Source organism: Silene latifolia, chromosome 9 (assembly GCF_048544455.1).
Source record: "Silene latifolia isolate original U9 population chromosome 9, ASM4854445v1, whole genome shotgun sequence".
Taxonomy (NCBI): domain Eukaryota; kingdom Viridiplantae; phylum Streptophyta; class Magnoliopsida; order Caryophyllales; family Caryophyllaceae; genus Silene; species Silene latifolia.
This window is the reverse complement of record NC_133534.1, coordinates 75643510-75664756: the sequence shown is the minus strand read 5'-3', so window position 1 is coordinate 75664756 and position 21247 is coordinate 75643510. Positions and strand designations below refer to the sequence as shown.

The 21247-nt window shown below is 34.2% G+C and overlaps 1 protein-coding gene across 1 annotated transcript; it reads left to right on the top strand.

Annotated features, from left to right (window-relative positions):
- Positions 1 to 18546: 18546 nt before the first annotated feature.
- Positions 18547 to 20397, top strand: LOC141601229 (uncharacterized). The gene is made up of 3 exons (XM_074421491.1): positions 18547 to 18679; positions 18800 to 19417; positions 19952 to 20397. The coding sequence occupies exons 1-3, from the start codon at positions 18547 to 18549 to the stop codon at positions 20395 to 20397; spliced, it is 1197 nt and encodes a 398-aa protein (XP_074277592.1).
- The last annotated feature ends 850 nt before the right edge of the window (positions 20398 to 21247 follow it).

The window sequence follows — 21247 nt, the reverse complement described above, 5'->3', positions numbered from 1 at the left end:
TTTGTGTAAGACGTTGTTTCTTTAAAACCTAGGAGGTTAAATTCGTAACTTGTTGAAGATGACGAATTCATGCTACTTTTAAGAAAGTAAAGAGCTTATAACTTACAAAGAAATCGTTTGATTCAAGTTGATTACTTCTAGAAAGTAATGAACATATGACTTACATGATAGTCTTTAAGTCACAACTCAATATAAGGCTTAGAGCCATGAAAATCCGAAATAAAAGGCTTGATTAGTGACAAAGGGTTTTGCACTAATAAAGAGAGATTTCAAAGCTTGATTGGTTGCAAAGAGTTTTGCACTAGTTGAAATGCTCAAGTCTATTTGGATCTTCTTAGGGATTGTGTTTTATTATGATGATATACATATAGCAAGTGAATCTAAAACCCACTTCTTCAATTAGAAGGAATGTATTCAATACATGTTATGAGTTTTATAGATTCATACAATCCTAAGATAATGTGCCACTTAAGAGATGGTCTTGAGTAGGACATCAATGAGTTGGAATCAATGATTTGATCATGGTATAAAAATTTTCCCGATAAGTCGAGAAGTTGTGTTTATACATGAGGTTTAGTGGGAGTTACGGAAATTTTAATTAGTCTAATATATGGATGACATATTGATCATTGAGAATGATTTAAGACTTTTGGAGTAATATAATACATCTTTAATATCCAGATTTATGTAGATAAATCCACATGACATTAGCGTCAAATAAGAAGTCTTATGTTGATAAGATTCATGACTAGTTCAATCAAGTTGAACATATTTGATTGATTTCATTTGCTTCCGCTGCCGGATCAATTAAATGAGTAATGATGTATAATATTTCATATACCTTGAGTATGATGAATTATTTCAAATCGAATTTAAGTAATAGTTACCAAGTAAGCCATAAAGATTACCCTTAAGTGCTTGCAGAAGCATTAAGGATGTAATGCAAAGTGTTTTTGATGCAATTTGTGTAAGGGTGTTACACAAGTGACAATTGACAATTGAGATTGCGCATGGTTTCAGGCAAAACCATAATCAAAACACATTAGGATGGTTAAGATACCATTGTGGCTATGTCATTTAAGAAATAGATTTTCAAGAATCGTTCTAGGCAATAAAGAACAATGAGAAATGTTTACAACGGAAATTGAGTACACTTGCAATCATGAGATGTGCAAGAAGGATGAGTCCCGTACACTGTGAAAACAGTGGGAGCTATTCTAAGGCTAGGGGGCCTATGTCTTGATTGGATCTCGACACGTACTCAGAAAGTTTTGTAATGCAAATGCATACATTACAAAGGAAAACGAGTGTGTAGTAAGGTTGAGTTAGGTACAAGAAGTTGATAAAACCTACTAACCAAAGCCTTCTCATAGGCTTAACATGATGAGTCATGTCATTTCAATTAAATTGAGATGAACAACTACATTCAAATTTGAACTGGATTATAGAATATAAAGTAGTAATCAAGTATTGACTACTCATATGATAATCACATTTATCGTTCGAGTTTTTAAATCTGAAAAAAACTCCTTTTATACTTTGTTACATCCAAACGGGTTGTAGAGACAATTGAACCCCGTTAAAGTGAACCTGGATTAACATAGTATTCGCCCATAGTCACTTGTATGAGGTGACCTCTCGAAGTGACTAGAGTGTGATGCGATTGATGGCAAGTTCAAGTGTCATAGAGTTATGTGAGATGACTAGTCGATCACATAGGCAGACTGTTAGGAACACTTTGTCGGGCAGTGACCGCTTATAGAGTTCTGGCAAATTTATATAGCCTGGTCATGGCGAGAGCTACTATAGTATTCTAATGAGTCGATTCTTTTGACTAAAGACTGTTCGCCTAAGGTGGCACAGTTTCAGATTAACTTTGGTTTGTGTTACTACGACCTTCGTAAATGGGGTCGAATGGGCATATTTTGGGTTATGATGGCTGTGGCTAGTCAAAGGGAATAAGTGCGATAGGAATTGTCCACCCCCTTTTCAGGGTTAAAACAATATCTCAGGGCCACTCGAGGAGTAATGAACTGGAAATGCGTGGCCACGCTCGATGATATCTATGGTAGATAACTCCGGTCAATTAGTTATTCTCCAGATCGAGGAGACCACTCTCGATATGATCACTTGCAAGTATGATCCGAAAGACACCTTGCATTGAGTGGGAGATAGTAATAGGATAAGAGAATTGGTGACGCACACTTGTCGAGGACAAGTGGGGGATTGTTGGAGTAAGTGTCCCCGACAATAATGCGATCACAATTGTCGATCATATTGATCACATATTTAAATCTCATACCAAGAATACGAAAGGGATGATACATTACATATATAGTCAACTGGTCCACACATATCGGTAATGATTGGCTGGCTAGAGTTTGACATTACTGTCGTGCGACGGTGGTGATCAGTTGATCCCTTGAGGTCACACCTAAAGGACGATTCCCTTAATTGAAAAGGTTAATTAATTGTATGCCGATACAGATTAATTAATTTTTTAAAATTGAAAAAAAATTTATCATAAGAGAGAAAATGACATCTTATTATAATGTGATTAAATAAGATTTTATTTAGTAATTTAAGAAGTTATATTACTAAAATTAATCGGTGTTTGCGAAACACGGGAAATGAGAATGATAAGCTAGTTATAATTACAAGATGTTGTGAATTATAGTAACTAGTAATTAAATGACCATTTTATGTGAAATTAATTTTGAATTACTAGTCAATTTGTTAAATGTGATTTATTTAATTTGTAAATGATATTTAATTTGTTAAATATGCATTTTAAATTAAAACATGACATAAGACATGTCACATGTCACATGACATACAATTGTACAATCGACAAAAATAAAATGGACTCCATATTACTCATATAAACCGAAATTGGTGGGCAAGTGTTAGAAGTTTTGTCTTTTCCCATTTGTCTTATTCATTTGTCTAATATGCTTGATAGTGACATGACCATAGACAAAGGCTTACACATTTGTCTTGTGAAGACAAAAAGAAAAAGAAAAATGGTCTATAGACCATAGAGGCCACCGGTTTTATGGAGGAGTTTTTAGAGAGTTTTTCTCAATTATTCATCCATTCTCTTATGTTTAAACAAAACATAAACTTCTCTCTCTTGTTCATCATAAAATCAAGTTTTATGAATCTAATTTGTATAAATCAATAACTAATAATACTAGTAGTAGTATATGAGTATTAGTAATCAATTTTAAGGTAAACCACATTACAAATATTAGTACATATTAGTTTGTGGGATTTTGGGATAGTCTTGGGTGCTACTAATTGGAGGGCTTCTATTTTGAAGTCATGAATGTTCATCCATTATTGGAAAGCTCAAGAACTAACAAGAAGGAGATCTTGTTGGTGCCCATATGATGACCGAAATTTAGATGGTGAGAAATCGATTTTCTTATCTCTTCTTATTTAGTTTGCATGCATAAGATCTAAATTAATTTTATGACTAAATTAATTTGTAACATATAAGAATATGTTGTATAATGAGATATAGATTTCTAACAGTTTTGTGGTGGGTGTCGGGTTTGGTTGGTGGTAACGGCAGGTGGTGGCGGTGCTCGGGTGGTTTTGGGTGGTTACATGGGTTGTCCTCGTGGGTTTCGGGAAGGGCGCTTAAGACGGGTTTTGTATATTCAAATTATATACTTAATTAATTAGATTAATTAGTTAGTTCGTATTTTTTTTTAGGTGAAATGTGAGTATATTAATAATATAAAAAACAACCAAACATAATTACAAGGGCTAGGTTCGAACCACCCTTAAGGCATTTTAACACGTAAAGCCTATGCTTGCCTGCCAATCAATGTCAACATTAATGACTATTGTGCACATTTTGCTATGAATTCGTCTTCGAATTAGTTGCTTCAGTTGATGGGCTATAATTTCAGGTCTCATTACATAAAGCTGGTGTCTTGCATTATTTCTCTGAAACTAGATAGTATACTAGAATGCAGATTGAACAATTGCAAGAGCCTTCCATTGCAGGCTGTTCTTGCTTGCAGACAGTAAATCACTAAGGCTAGGAAATGGCCTACCAATCCATTCTGCAATACTTTCCTTCACATTACTGGTGAACTTGCACTCTGAGAAGAGATGTACAATTGTCTCAGGCTGATCCCCACACAAAATGCAGGCATCACCAGGGCATAAACCACAAGCATGGAGTTTGGTTCTAATGTTTAGTCCATCTTGCATAATCATCCATGAAACAAAAGAGTGTTTAGGTATATTCCAATTATTCCACACAAGATTAGACCAGCCAGTTTTGGGGTCTTTGACCCATCACCGATCATAGCCACTTCGAATAGAGTATCCTTTGGTAGAAGGAGTCCAAGAATTGTCAGTAAAACCACTCTTAATCCTCTCCTTAACCTTACAAATGCTCTTCCAGGTCCAAGTAGATTCATTACCAGGGATATAATCATGCCAGTCAGCCCCTTTTAAATACATATTTGCAACCCATTTTATCCAAAGCCTGTCACGCTTGGTGTAGAGCCAATTCACCAACTTCCCCACTGAGGCAGTGTTCCACATATCTGCTTTTTTAATACCCAGGCCTCCTTCATCCTTAGGCAAAGTAACTCTATCCCATCCCACCAGTGGAACTCTATGGAAGTCAGAAGAACTACTCCATAGAAAGTTCCTCAGATAGCTTCTACTCTCTTAATTACACTCTTTGGTATAATAAACATGGCATCCCAATAATTATAAAGAGTGTTTAGTACTGAATTTATAAGAACAACCCTTCCTACATAGGAAAGCTTCTTGGCACCAAGACTACGAATTTTAGACACCATCTTTTCTATCAGACTGTTACAATCTCTTTTATTCAACTTTCCTGGTTGTATGGGTACTTCTAAGTACCTGAAGGGCATTTTGTCTTCCTGGAAACTAGACACATCAAGAATGTCATGCTGTAAATCTTCCTGCATCCCATTAAAGAAAATTTCTGACTTATTATTATTCATGCTTAGGCATGAAGCTTTAGAAAAGGAGGTGAAAGCTCTCAAAAGCAGGAGAATAGAGGGTGTTAATTATATTTATTCGGATTGCTTATGGAGATTTGATAAAAGATAGGTTCATCCCACTCAGTTTCGATAATATGTCTATTTGTTAAATGAGTTATTTGTCATTAATTGCATTTAATGAATCGATAATTAGCATGTTATACGGTACCTTACTTTTATTGTGTTTGTCACGTATATTAGAGGATATTGTGGTGTTGGTTGGTTACTTGTTCTATGGAGACAGAAGGCGGTTGAGAGACCGTGTTCCGCTTGAGTCGCCTATTGGGGTCTGCCACCCCAATTAGAATGTGCACATTAATGACTTGAGTTTGGAGGGACGCGTGTGGTGAGGCACGATGTCTGGCACGGGACCCGAGTCGCTCTTGGACCCGGTACCACCGACGTGTTCGGAGTACCTTGTGTGAGTGTGGTGTCGTGGACGTGTTCCTGGTGTTAGGTTCATATACCTCTTATTAAACCTTTCTAATGGTGATCTAAATAACTTGTTAATTTAGAACTAGTGGATCTAGTTGCATGCAAGATAATTTTAAATAAAATAAAGAGAAAAACGAATTTTCTTACACCATATGTGGGACGAATTAAGGGCACTAAATTTGGACTCCTTCCAAATCTAGATCTTGAGCTATATACATTAGGATGATCCTCCAAACCTAGATCTCAAGTGTAGAGATCCTCCTTAGAGATGCACCCAAGAACTTACCCAAATAATATTTGTAGAATTTACTAGGTCTACAAATATTACCCTTGAATCATGCATATACAAATGCTACTAACCATTAGTATTATTATTATGTAAATATTAGATTTATATTACTAACCCTTAGTGATGAGTTTCTAATATTTTTGTGTAATTTTAGAGAGAGTTATTAAGGTGAATTCCCATAAAGGCTTCAATGATCCGGCCAAGGCACTCAAAAGAGACAACAATTTGTGTTTTTAATGCAAGCATGTGCATAGGTTAGACAAAAAGTAAAAAGAAATTGGGAAGAGAAAAGCATGCAATAGGACTAATGATGATTTCTTCAAATCCTCACTCAACTCCCTCTTACACGGTTCATAATGGACTTTATGGGTCCATTTTGATTTTAATATTTGTCTCACAAATATGTGTAAATTACTCAATTAATTATCTTACATGATTAAGGGGTTCCCAATATATATACGCATACAATTATACGTAAATATAACAAGTACTAATACTAACCCAATTAGTCAATTAGTACGATTTTATTAATTAACAATTAATTAATAAAATCCGTCTCTACCATTTATTTAATACTCGTATAATTAAATAATAACTTTAACCGACACGAGTTCTCAACTCAATCTCTCTAAATTATATTAATCCACTAACTTTTAGTCAGTTTATCAAGGGACTAATTAAACTGTATCTTATACAAATAATTAGTTTAATATTGGGGCTTGTTCCTATAGGTGTGACCTAAAGGGATCAACTGATCACCACCATCACACGACAGTAACGTCAAACTCTAGTCAGCCAATCATTACAGATAAATGTTGATCAGTTGACTATATATATTTAATCATCCCTTACGTATTCTTATTATGAGATTTAAATATGTGATCGCACTATTGTCGAGGACACATACTCCAACAATATCCCACTTGTCCGAGACAAGTGTGTGTCACCAATTCTCTTGTCCTATTACAATCTCCCACTCAATGCAAAGTGTCTTGCAGGTCGTACTTGCATTTGATCATATCTTGAGTGGTTTCCTCGATCTGGAGAGTAACTGTCAGACCGGAATTATCTACCGTAGATACCTTCCGAGCGTGGCCACGCATTTTCAGTTCACTACTTCTCAAGTGGCCCTAAGATTTAGATAACCCTGACAAGGGGATGGACAATTCCTATCGCACTATTCCCTTCATATAGCCAGAGTTCATCATGACCCAAAAGATACCCATTGGACTTTAGTTACGACAGCCGTAGAACATAAATCAAAGTCAATCAGAAACTGTGCCAACTTGGGCGAATAATCTCTAGTCAAAGAATCGACTCATAAGAATACTATAGTAGTTCTCGCCACGACCACGCTTTAGAAAAATAACCAGAACTCTATAAGCGGTCACTGCCTGACATAGTGTCTCTTACAGTCTGCCTATGTGATCACCTAGTCATCCCTTATGACCTTATGGCACTTGAACTTGCCATCAATCGCATCACACTCTAGTCACTTCGAGACGTCACCTCATATAGCAACTAGGGGTCAATACTATGTTAATCCAGTTCACTTTAATAGGGTTTAACGTTGTCCATACAACCTATTTGGATATAACAAAGCAATAAAAGAGTTTTTAATAAAACTGAAACGATTAATGCATTATCACATATGTAAAATTGATACCATATCAATTACTACATAATCTATAATCCATACTTAATATTGTATATAACTATACATCTCAACTCAATTGAAATGGCATGACTTATCATGCTTAGCCTATAAAAAAGCCTCGGTTAGCAAGTTTTACCAATACTTTGCACTTTCCCTAACATTACTATATACTATTTCCCATTCTTGTGAATAATCTTATATTATAAGAACTTTTTGAGTACGTGTCTAGATCCAATCTGGACATAGGCTCTCTTGCCTTTGAATAACTCCCACTGTCCTCACAGTGTGCAGGGATAGGACCTTCGGTTATTGGAAAGAACTACCATAATTCCTCCAATTCATAAAACCGAATCCTAATATCATCCCTTCCTTCTTGCATATCTCATTATTATAAGTGTACTCAATTTTCGTTGTGTATATTTCATTGTTCAACTGCCTAGGATGTTTCTAGCAGATATCTTCCTAAATAATATTGCTAAGATGGTTCTCTAACCATCCTTATGTGTTTAGAATAGGGTTTTTGTGTAACTCCTTGCACATAAATCCATATCATTTCTAATCACTTAGCTTCATTTCTTTAGTACTCCAAGAGTACCAACTAATGAACTATATGGCTATGTAGAGACTTCTTTCAAATATTCGATTTATAACTTCTCATCATACTCCAAGTATACGAAGTTTAAGAATGGTTATAAATCTTTAGCGTAATGAATTAATCCCGCAGCGGAGGCATGTGGATACAATATGTTCAATACTTTTGAACTTGTCAAGATTCTTATTAACATAAGAATATTCATTCAACGCTACTATCCTCTTAGAACTATCCTTATAGGTCCAGATACCTTAGAGATGTATTATTCTTCTCCTAAGTCTTCCATCATTCACAATGATCAATATGTCCCTTACACATAAGACTAGTAACACCATATTACTCCCACTAAACTCTATGTATAAACAGAACTACTCGACTGTTCGAGAAACGTTTATCACATGATCAAAACGTACAATTCAACTCCTTAACTTCTACTTAAGCCTTTTTCTTAAGTTTTCATCCTACGTTAGGATAGTTGCGATTTTCAAAAACTCATGCTCGATGATTTAAAAATCCAACTGTCAAATTATATCTGAATTCAATGAGGCATTGTTATTGCGTGCAAAACCCTTTGCCACCAACCAACCAAGCTAAATAAACATTTTCATGTTTATGCTCATTTCGGACTTTTGCGGAGTTAAAACTAGATAAAGCATCTTAAGAAGTTACAGGTTTGTTACTTTCAAAAAAAAAATAACATGACTCTTGTCCACTTTAGATTTCGAAGAAATAATTACTGATTTTGACCAAGAAGGAACATCTTCCTATGTCTTATTCTCAGTTTGTGGCTTTTGAACATTTTCTCCCACTCTGTCTTTAAGAAATAATCCTCTTTTCTTAATGGACAGCATCACGAGCCACAAACCCTTCGTTCACGTGATCTTATAGAAAAAATGAGCACATGTTTACTATCGAAACAAGCTACAATTTAGGTACCATTCCTAACCATATCTCATATAAAAAGTAGATGATTGCTTTAACCATGTTTTATATTAGTGGAAAATTTTAAAATGCCAGACAAATTTTATAGCAGAAACTACCACCAACTTCAATGTAAAGATTCAATCATATCGTAATGAAAGTGAACTTGTGATACCATATCACACTCTTGTTGGTGTAAATCTAAGTTATTACTTTATTGTTCCCCATTTTAATAAAGTACTAATACTTTAGTTTTATAATATGTAGGTTTTAATACTTTTTAAACATTCATTGAACTTATTCAAAGAATTTCTCTTCTTACCTCATTAAGTGGATATCAAGTATTTACCTAATTCGTTGGTAAAAGAGATGAAGAAGTAATAACCTACTCTGATTGAAATTGTATTCGATCATACACTTCAAAGTGTAAATAGGGCGAATATTTTGTTCTATTCATAATCCTTTTCTAGAAAAGTCATGAATTATCTTGCTTTGAATACAAGATTCGCATACACCAAAGATTCCCAATCAAATGGTTTGGGAGACTAGTCAAAACTAGATTCTAAATGTGATTTTCAATTGAGAATTAAGAAAGGATTGGGGTCACCAACTTGAGTCTTGTATATATGACATTTTATTTCTAGTTTGAATATAATTACCTTGATTTGTATGGTCTCACCATAAACTTAATCGTGGTATGTTAGGGCACAACGCTTGTTTTAATTGCATAATAGTGAAACCCCTTTGTTTTTATACAAAAACTTGAATTATATTCTTATTTAGAGTTAGTGTACATCATATCAATTATTGAGGTACATTTCTAAATACAAAACTAAATTGAGTACATTACAACATTCATATGTTCATGGATAAAATGGCAACTACCCTAGTTCCATTCATGCAAATTTCTGAACTTATTCTTGCTAGTCGTCACATGATAATGCCAAAAATTATGATAAAAAAACATTAATTTGTATCAAATACTAATGATGTGGTATTTGGTAATAATGTAATGTCAATGTCATAGATATTCAAGAAGTAATATGTTGGAGTCACACAACCAATTTCTTTGATCTTTACTTATTTGGGGTTTGTATTTATTATAGTGTCTAACACCTTGTCTTTCGAGCCTAGTTCTATCGTTAACAATTAAGATAGGTACTTACTTCTTATTGCTCCCAATGACTTCAAGAATTTCTACTTGATGAAGACTTATCTTCATATAAATTCCTAGTTAATCCTTCACAAGGATGAACTCTATTGTGGTATTTGGTTAATCAAAATTTCTAGCAAATTAATTTACCAATTTAACATTGTCATGTTCTTAACAACTTAAGTGCTTGATGACAAATGTTTAGGCTGAAGGCTTTTGAACCATGGATGTAAAGAAGAAATTATAAAAACATATTTTGACTAATTATCACTTCTAATCATTCCCTTTTATAATAAATTATATATATAAGTATTTAAGGAATTTAAGAAGTTAATCTTATATTTGCATAGGACAATTCCTATCGAGTTCTATGGAATAGAACGATTCCTATGGAGCTAGTCCACAACCTATGATACAGTTCATTTTAGAAAGAGATTATTTGTCGTTTAGCAATAGTGGTTTTGTAACACCCCGTAAATTTGAAGACCTTTATTATATTTTAAAAGTAATATTTTAATCTATTTTAATTTAATATTAATTTATTTGAAATAAAATTTATTTGATAAAATATAATCTTATTTTATTTTGAATAAATGTAATTATTTTTGATAGTTTAGAAATGTTTAAAAGTGATTTAAACTATATTTAAACCTTTTCCTTTGATAAAATAGATTTCGGATAAAAGTCGTAAAATTGGGATTTTCCATTTCTTACGGTCGTTGGGTAAACAAGTTTGGATATTGGGCATATGAGTACTTAATCTTTTAGTAAAATCGTGTTTAAGAACTTTAGCGTTTTCGGAAATCGCGTTCGACGAATATTTCTAATTACCGTCAAACACAAACCCAAACCGCGAACAAAATAAGTTGACCCGACTCACCCTTTGACTGCCTGGTACTGTTCATCCGGGCACTATTCACCCTCTAGGGGTCTTCACTCTTCAGTTCATTCCTCCATAATTCACTCTCTCTCTTCCTTTCATCAAACAACCAAATTCCTCTCAAAATTATCTCCTTACAATCCCTAAAACCACCATAAATCCTTCATTTCTCCACCGATTTGCATAAAACTTATATTTTTGGAATCCTCTCTTCAATCCTCATCTACTAGTAAGCTTTATTTTCATTTCCTCCAATTTCGTTTCGGGTCTTATCTTTTTAGGGTTTCGAGTTTACGACTAATTTATGTGTTTTTGTCGTTCTTATAGGTGAAGAATATGAAGATGAGTTAGGAGACTCATATATTGTGGAAGATGATGCATAATTTCGGTCTATAGGATCTTTCTCAAGTTTATTTTGCTCTCTTTCTAGCTTAAGGTAACTATTCCGAGTTACTCGACGAAATAATGTCACATTAGTGTTGTTTATGATGTGTTGGATGCTTATGTGATTAATAACATGTTAACTTTAATTTTCACATGAATTGTTGTTGTTAAAGTTTGTTAAATATGTTGTTTTTCACATGTTTAAGTGTTGAAACGGAATGAATATTGTTGAATGTTGCTTGAAAGGGATGTTGTATTGATGTTGGAACAAATTGCAAATGGAGACTTGTGTTGACCGAGAGAACCGAACCAAAACAGCCTGGTTCAGGCCCGGTTCAGGCCCGGTCTGACCCGGTTCATGGCCCGTTGTGTGGGTTGGGTCTTGGGTCTATTGTTTGATGTTTTAGGTCTTTTGTTTGCGTATTTATGTATTTTGGTATTTTTGGCATGTGGGTAATCATTATTATGCGAGAATTTAATTGAATTGGATATTTTGTAAGTTGGAATATATTTCCTTATGGTGATAGTTTTTCACATGATAGAAATTGGAAATGGCATGAGAATGATATTGTGATGAATTTTGTGATTTGGGCCAAAGTAGGCCAAGACTCTGAGCTGGGCCAGATTGACCGAACGAGTTTGGTTAAACTAGGTTTAAACCTGTCAGCCTCGATTTGACCGATGACCTGTCGCGGGACTCGGGTCGAGGGTTTGTCTTTGAGGTGAGATTGGTTGTTATTGGATGTTTTATGTTGATGCCTTGATATTTGTGATTATCATTTCACATGTTGGTTGTTGGATGCTTTGGATGCTTTATGCTTGAGTCTTGTTGCCTCTTTGCCATTTTAGCTTGGTACTGTTGGTTAGCTGGAATTTGGATTATTATTGATATTGGAGATATTGTTGGATTGCCAGCTGAATATGCTCTTGCGTAGCCTTTCATATACTAGGGTGTGTATGATCATTTGTGTATGCAAGCGTGGACTCTTTGCCCCTCTTATGGTTAATTGGGTGTCCTACTTGTCTTGTGTGGTGTGGGCTAAAGTATTCAAGCTGGGACTAGGTCCTAGGTGAGTATTTCGGCCTTTGTCATAGATAGGCCATTATAGTCTTTGACGAGTGTATGTTTGCGGCTTAATAGCCTTTGTGTCCTAGCTTGGTGGGTTTATATCCAAGTTGGGGCATGACCTCTTTGCCCTACCTTAGAGTAGGTGGTCAGCTTAAGTACTACCCAACCCTTTGGTGGACTCCTTAGGTGTACTCATGTGGTTTTATCGTGAGTCTTGGATGCGGTGGATTGTATCCACATGTCTTTAGGTCTGCGCAGGTCTAGGATTAGGGTAAGTTTACCTTACCTCGTGGTATAAACTCGAGTTACAGAGTGACTATTGACTGTCCTAAGAACTTATGCCTGTCTCTAGATATATTGTCCTTTCTTGTTTGATGATCCTATGAGTCGTAGAAGGTGAGATGCAAGCCGGCTACGGTTGATAGGGTTTGGATTCCTGGATGTTATGTGATTCACATGATAGTGTAGTATGAGTCAGTCTAGTATTCACATGCTAGGACTATGTGTTTTTTATATTCTTGATCACATGATAAGCATGATTGTCTTGCATTTGTATGCTAAGGCTATGTGTTGTTCATATTCATATTCTTATGTTTACATGTTATATTAACTATGACATTTCGTGGCTGGGAGAACTCGAAGTTACTCCCCACTGACTGTGGCTTTCGTATTTGTATAAAATGCGATTGACAGGTAGGTGATGCATATATGGGGTACATGGACGAGCTAGCTAGCAAAGTAACCTTGGGGCCTAGATTGGCTTTATTTTATTGTGACCCTTAAACACTTTTTATGTCATATACTTTTTAGGGACATATGTCTCCCTTTTTCATATTTGGGTTGTATAACTTTGTTTCGCGACTTTAGCGATGTTTTATTTATGAGATTTATTTTAGACCTTGCATGTTTCACACCTTCCCATTTGGATATTTTTATAACAGGTTCAGGTTTCGTTTTCGATTTTAAAAATTACAGGTTTTTACCCAAATGAACCTATTACAAACATATCCATGCAGTTTTTATCTAGAATTATGTGTTTACTTTTCCGCAATAAAGGAGGGTGTCACAGGTTTAGCGGAGACTCGTGTTACAATCGAATTGATATCGTATATTAATAGGAGAAATGAAAAAAAACAACATAAAATAACGAAATAGTGGGAAAGGAATACATTCATCATTATAATTAAAACATTTTAGCATGTTTTAACATTTATATAATGACCTCCACCCAATTATATAAATGATTCCGAGATCCAAAATTCATATTAACTTGAATGTGAGCCAACGGGCCCTCTACACCTTTACTACTATAACTTGGTGGGTTAACCCTCTTAACCGATTCTATAATTAGAACTCTTGGTCTATGAATTTACGTTAAGTTCATCTTTAGCCCGAACCTATTGCGTCTACGGTCGCAAAATACCTTCGTTGAGATCAACCAAACTTTCGAAGTGTAATAACTATTTATTACCCGACGTCAATTGTAAGTACCCCGGTATAATATTTCAATACCGTATTGTACCTTTATGAAATTGAGATTCATGAATTCCTACTATTTGGTAAGGCTATGTCTCAATCTTTAAAAAGTGTGAGGTGGAGTCAATTTATTATCTATCAAATTTAAGTGAACTAAATTGTTGAACTATCGATAATTATAATTGACGCGGTCGAAAACTCGATATGATATGCATCTTTAGTTTATGGCGATTTGGCAATGCATGCAAACATATAAAGAATAAATGCAAAGCAATAGATAAATTTCCTAGTATGGCCTTCCTAAAATATAAAATCAAATAATCTATTATAAATTCGTAAACCAACTCCTTTGGTTCCTTGAACTTCTAGTGGCACGCTTCCCAAGAACTCCGTCTTCGTCGGAACGCCTTTTTGAATGGCACCGTCATGAAGGAACTCCGGAATTACAAATAATAATAAAATACATAGCTATTCCTATTATACATTTGTAATATGAAAAACTAGTAAAAATAAAAGTGATACGAGATCACATTAAATTACAACCGAATTGGTAATCCTTACATTACGGGTAATACCGATTAAAACTAAGGCCATACTAGGATAAATTACATAATCCAAAATTACATAAATAAAATATGACATTCATCAATAAAAAATACAACATTATTATATATGATTAACATGCCAAATTAATGTGGCAAATCGCCCTACTTAAACCTTATATCGTATATAATCCGGTTTTATGGAAATGCGTGATAATAACTTATTAAAATCACAAATCAATACTTAAATCTTATTTAAGCTCAAGTTAATTACCCTACTCTCTTAGGAATCAAAAATTAGTCTTTACTCAATTTTTGACAATAATTCAACTTGGTTTTGTGTTATTGCTTATTAAACTTCTTTTAATCATAACAATTATGAATTAATTCCCAATAAATCATAAAAATTTGAAAAAATTCGAAATCACATTTTTGTAAATACTAGAATATTATCAAGATTCTACAAACTCAATAAAATTTGCCCACAAAATATTTATAATTTATTTCATTAATAAATCGTATAAAACATAACTTTTACTATTTAATCCAAATTAAACATAAAAATTATGGGAAAATCAAAATCAAAATTTTGAAAATTATTAAATAATTTCCAGAACCTTTAAATGGCAAAATTTTAACCAAAAATTTCGAATTAATTTTTATGACTAATAAAGTTGCCATTTTATCGATTTTATCACATAAAAATCAATAAAAATACCAAATCAATCAAAATTAATCATGTAACTTTAGATTTGATGTTCATATCATATATAAAACATTAGGGAAAAATTACATGCCATAAAATCTATTGTAGCTATTTTTGCTAAAAATAGCCACTATTTATATCATTTTAACCATTAAAATTATAAATCATGCATAATAAATCACATTTATCTAAAATTTTACATACAATATGTAAATATGCATGTGACATCATATTAAAATTTCATGGCGTATTTCGAAGTTTAACTATTTGTAGTCATTTTACTTCCATTTAATCCATTTTTATCTCATAAAACTCATAAATCATGCAATATTAATCACATTAATACGAAATTTAACATACAATACATAAAATATGCATGTGAGGTCATACTAAAAAAATCACGGTCATTAGTGAAGCTTAACTATTTTTAGTAAATAAAAGTTCATTTTACTCAATAAAATGTAATTATTTCACTAAAAATCATTAAAATAAGCAATAATCATCCATAAATCATCAATATGACCTAAAAATATTTTAGAACCATAATCTATAACATCTAAAAAATTTCTGGCTTTATCCTTTGTAAATCGCAAATTATCTAGTTTTAATTAAGTTACATTTAACTCGGAAAAACCAAACCGATTATGCATGCAACACCAAAGCTCTGTTACCAATTGTTAGATTCATATACCTATTATTAGACATTCCTAATGGTGATCTAAATAACTTGTTAATTTAGAACTAGTGGATCTAGTTGCATGCAAGATGATTTTAAACAAAATAGGGAGAAAAACAAATTTTCTTACACCATATGTGGGACGAATTAAGGGCACTAGATTTGGACTCCTTCCAAATCTAGATCTTGAGCTATATACATTAGCATGATCCTCCAAACCTAGATCTCAAGTGTAGAGATCTTCCTTAGAGATGCACCCAAGAACTTACCGAAATAATATTTGTAGAACTTACTAGATCTACAAATCTTACCCTTGAATTATGCATATACAAATGCTACTAACCATTAGTATTATTATTATGTAAATATTAGATTTATATTACTAACCCTTAGTGATGAGTTTATAATATTTTTGTGTAATTTTAGAGAGAGTTATTAAGGTGAAAATCTCACATTCTTACTCTGCAATTAGCTTAAGAAAAATAAGAAAATGAAGTCCCATAAAGGCTTCAATGATACGGCCAAGGCACTCAAAAGAGACAACAATTTGTGTTTTTAATGCAAGCATGTGCATAGGTTAGACAAAAAGTAAAAAGAAATTGGGAAGAGAAAAGCATGCAATAGGACTACTGATGATTTCTTCAAATCCTCACTCAACTCCCTCTTACACGGTTCATAATGGACTTTATGGGTCCATTTTGATTTTAATATTTGTCTCACAAATATGTGTAAATTACTCACTTAATTATCTTACATGATTAAGTGGTTCCCAAATTGTTTGTCTAATAACACTCTTATATATATATATATATATATATATATATATAGATAGATTTAGGATCCTATGAGAACCCCTTTCCCATGAGAACCATGAGAACCTCATGTTCAGAACTTTTATATCGAAGATTCAGAATCTTGATAACAAAGGTTCAGAACCTTTATACCAAAGGTTCATAGGGTTTAATTACGATCATGATAACACCTATTCCTTGTAAGCATAATCAAATTCGGAAACAAGAAATTTAATTTGGCATTCTTAGGTATTGGGGAATGAGTAATTAAATTATTTTCTTGATATTGATAGAGCTAATGTTCCAACTGTGTCAATCTATTTTCTTAGTTACTAACTCTCTGTCATTGCTAATCTTTGATGACGAGGTTTAGAAAGTCGAGTTCTCATTGTTGTTTGGCATTAGAGGATTCGTGAACTATGGAGTGCATCAAGGCCATAAACAATGGTGGAGTCTTGGGTCACCAGATTCACTCGACCCTAATGAATTGCAAATTGATTTGACTGCTTGAGTTTATTATATCATTCATATTGAATTAGACAATGACGTGCTACTTTCACAAACTGACAACCGTATTAATTTAAGGACTAATCTCCTAATGGCTGATACTTCATATCCCATTCTATTTCTAATGTCCCCTTGATGTCCCGCACCTTATCATTGACAAAACCAAAGTAATAACTCAATTTCAATATAATAAACCTACATGTGCCGCCGTACACAAGAATTAGTGGGCACATAATTAGTGGACTTAAAGAAGTTTCTTATAAGTAAAGACTGTTTTGCTTATGAAAATAAACCATCCTGATTTGTTGATGCCTCAAACGTGTTCAACGCATAAATACTCATCGTTGTAGTAATAGCTGACCGCCAGCTGATTGTAGTTAGCTTGGGATTCACCGGAACCATTGGTACAAATATTCTGCCCCTCTGGCATAAAGATTGTGAACCTTCGGTATAAAAGTTCTGAAGCCGAGGTTCTCACAGTTCTCATGGGAAGGAGGTTCTCATAGGATCTCAACCATATAAATATAATATATATATATATATATATATATATATATATACACACACACACACACACATAGGGTCGGGATCCAGTGAGAACCACCCATATAATCAGAACCGTGAGAACCACTTTAATCTAATGACATAGTATACGCGCGCGCAAAATCACCTACCCCTAAACATTCTAAACTCCGTCATTTCTCCTATTTTCGTTCCCTCTCATCATTCTTTCTCTCTCCTCGAATATCACCATCTTCACAACACCATTTTATGCGCGCCATTGATCCTCAACTACTGATCCATCAATCTTTTCAACGATCTACCTATTCGACGCGTCCTTCATGAATGGGACCTTTTTATTCAAGGTAATATTTCGAAATTGCTGATTAATTTGTTGAATTTGAAAATTAGGGTTCGGTAATTTGAGAAATTGTTTAAATTGGTTGAAATCGTGATATTGTTGGCTCAGTTTTATGAATTAGACATGTTTTACAATCGTCAAATTATTAGCTACGTGCATCAAATTGTTGCTATGTGCGTCAAATTTGGGTTTATAGTTTGATCTGTTTGTAATTTTATAATTAATCGATTAAAATTAGGGTTTATAGTTTGATCTGTTTGTAATTTTTTAAATAACCGATTAAAATTAGGGTTTATAGTTTGATCTGTTTGTAATTTTTCAATTAATCGATTAAAGTTGTTGATTTTGAGCAATTAGGGTTTCGTAATTTGAGAAATTAGGGTTCGGTAAAATTAGAAATAGCTTAAATTGGTTGAAATCGTCAAAATATTAGCTACGTGCATCAAATTATTGCTATGTGCATCAAAATTTCTAAATTTAGTTTTAGTAATAATTCCCTGATATGATTTTATTGTCAGTTATTTAATTTTAAGTCGTTGTTATTGCAGCAATGACATTGTTAGTTCAATGGGGTTGCGTAGTTCTTCTATTGTCATTACAAATGACATTACAAATGAAGGACATATGGTTGAAGTTATTGCATCTCAATCCATATCAGAAATATCTGCCCTTAACATTGATGTTCCTGAAATCGTACAAGGTACAATTCTGTTGAACTGTTGAATGATCAGATACTGTTCTATATAACCGTGCTGTTGTATACTTGAGTTTGCCAGTAAATCTAAATCCTAACTCTACTTTAATTTCATCACATTTGCAGATGACGTAGTAGACGAGGCAGAGGTAATAGAGGAGGCAGAGGTAATAGAGGATGCAGGGGAGGAGGAGGAGGAGGAGGAGGCGTCCGGTTCAAGCAACATGAATCGGATTTTTGGTTGTCCTACCCATCTCAAGCCTGTTATTTGTATGGTCTTTGATACACTTGAACTCGGTATTGCCTTTTATGAAGAATATGGAAAAGAATGTGGGTTTGTGACTAGAAAAGGCTCACAAAAGAATAAACAGGGTGTCACTACACATAAAACTTGTTTGTGTAATAAGGCTGGAGAATTTGAAGCCAAAGGCAAAAAACACCGTAGGCAAAGGACTAGGGTAGGTTGCCTTGCTAGGATTAACTTTAAACGAATTGCTAACGGTAAATACCAAATTTATGGTTTTGTTGAAGGGCATAATCATATGCCAGCTACACCATTAACAATGGTACATCTGACGCAAATGAGAGAATTGAATATAGTTCATAAAAAAATGATAGTTGACAACTCAAAGGTTAACAAAGGTCCAGTTATGACCTATAGGATGTTTAAGGAGTATGTCAGAGGTTATCAGAATGTGGGTGCTTCATTGGAAGACTTTAAAAACTTTTCAAGGGATATCAAAAGTTCTTGTCAGAAGGGGATGCTCAAATGCTTATTGAGCATTTTAAGAAAATAAAAAGAATGTGTCCATCCTTTTACTTTGACTTTGAGGTAGATGAGAAGGGTAGATTGTCACATGTTTTCTGGGCTGACCCTATTAGTATAAAAAATTATTTGCTATTTGGGGACATGACATCCTTTGACACTACCTTTAGGAAAAATAAGTATAGAATGATATTCGCCCCTTTCACAGGGGTGGATCATCATAAGAGATGTGTGACCTTTGGGGCTGGGCTTCTTATTAATGAGAGCAAGGAGTCATTTGCTTGGTTATTTATGAGATTCCTAGAAGTTATGGGGGGTCGTTATCCTGTGTGTATAATAACTGACCAAGATTTGGGGATAGAAGGAGGACTTAAGAAAGTCTTTAAAGATAAAGTGCAACATAGATATTGCATGTGGCACATATTGAAGAAGTTGCCAGAGAAGGTAGGGCCTCTGATATGTAGAGAAACTGAGTTTTTGAAAGAGATAAAACTCATGTGTTTGGGGCGAAGATGTGGAGCCTGCTGAATTTGAGGAAAGATGGACAGCCATTGTGGAAGCTCATGGGTTGTCGGATAATGAGTGGCTTCAGAAAAACTATGGCATTAGACAATTTTGGATTCCAGCTTACTTTCATGACTTGTTCTTAGGAGGGTTGATGAGAACCACCTCGAGGTCCGAGTCAGAAAATTATTTTTTTAGCAATTTCACTAATCCAAATTTGACCCTTGTTGAATTTTGGATGCGCTTTGAGAGTGCAATGGATACACAACGATGGGCTCAATCAAAACTGATTGCACAATCTAAGTACTCGTTTCATGACTTGGCTACTCCTCTGGACCTAGAAAAGCATGCAGCAGAAACCTACACTCCGAGAATTTTCGAGGAGTTCAAAGTGGAAATAAAAAATAAAAGCATCATGCTGTACATGTGCCATTGGGGACAAAGAAAAAGATAAGAATCATGCAATTCTCTACATAGACGTCAAGGATCATGAGAGAAAGAAAGACTATAAGATGGGTTATAAGACAGCTGAAGTGAAACTAGTATGCAATTGCAAGAAATTTGAACGACATGGAATACTTTGTCGGCATATTCTCTGTGTCCTTAAAGATTATGGTTTTGAGAAAATTCCAAGCGAATACCTACTTAATAACTGGAGCAAACTAGCAACCTGCCAGCCAATCTTCAATTCTGATGGGAAGTTGCTTGCTGATTGCAGATCAGTCGATGCACAAAAGACCAAACTGACTGAATTGTGGTCAGAAATGTTCACTTGTGTATAACTAGTTGAACATAGTCTTGTTAATTGTGATGAGTTACTAACCATTTTACGCGGGTTCAAGGAAAGGGTACTTGCAGAAACAACAAGTAGTGTCGTTGATGATGGTGGTAATAGTAGTATTGGAAAGAAAAGGGACAAAAATGCGGAAATTGGAATGCTCTTGGGTACAAGTGTGCCTAGCGAAATTACAATTTTGCCTCCAAGACAATGCAAAAACAAAGGCTCGGGAAAAATAATGATTTCACAAAGAGAAAGAGCGGGGGAAGTAATTAAGAAACCACTAAGAAGATGCAAGGTTTGTGGGCAGATGGCGAACCACGACAGCAGGAATTGTGACCGACCAAAGGATCACTGACAAATAGTCGAGTATAAGTGATGTCTCTTATTAGCGCAAGTTTTCTATTTTTACCTTTTTTGTTTCCGTCTAATTTTTATCTTTGCTGACATTTGCTTTCTTATGTGTGAGATTGAAGTTTTTTGCGAGGAATTGGACTTGTGCAGCGGAATTTTTGAGCATCATTTG

Bases quoted from the DNA above. Each gene is read 5' to 3' on its own strand.
- LOC141601229 (XM_074421491.1), top strand. From the start codon at position 18,547: ATGGGGTTGCGTAGTTCTTCTATTGTCATTACAAATGACATTACAAAT. The intron at 18,680-18,799 runs GTACAATTCTGT...TCACATTTGCAG, and splicing joins TGTTCCTGAAATCGTACAAG to ATGACGTAGTAGACGAGGCA. The intron at 19,418-19,951 runs GTTCTTGTCAGA...TTTGGGGCGAAG, and splicing joins CTTTTCAAGGGATATCAAAA to ATGTGGAGCCTGCTGAATTT.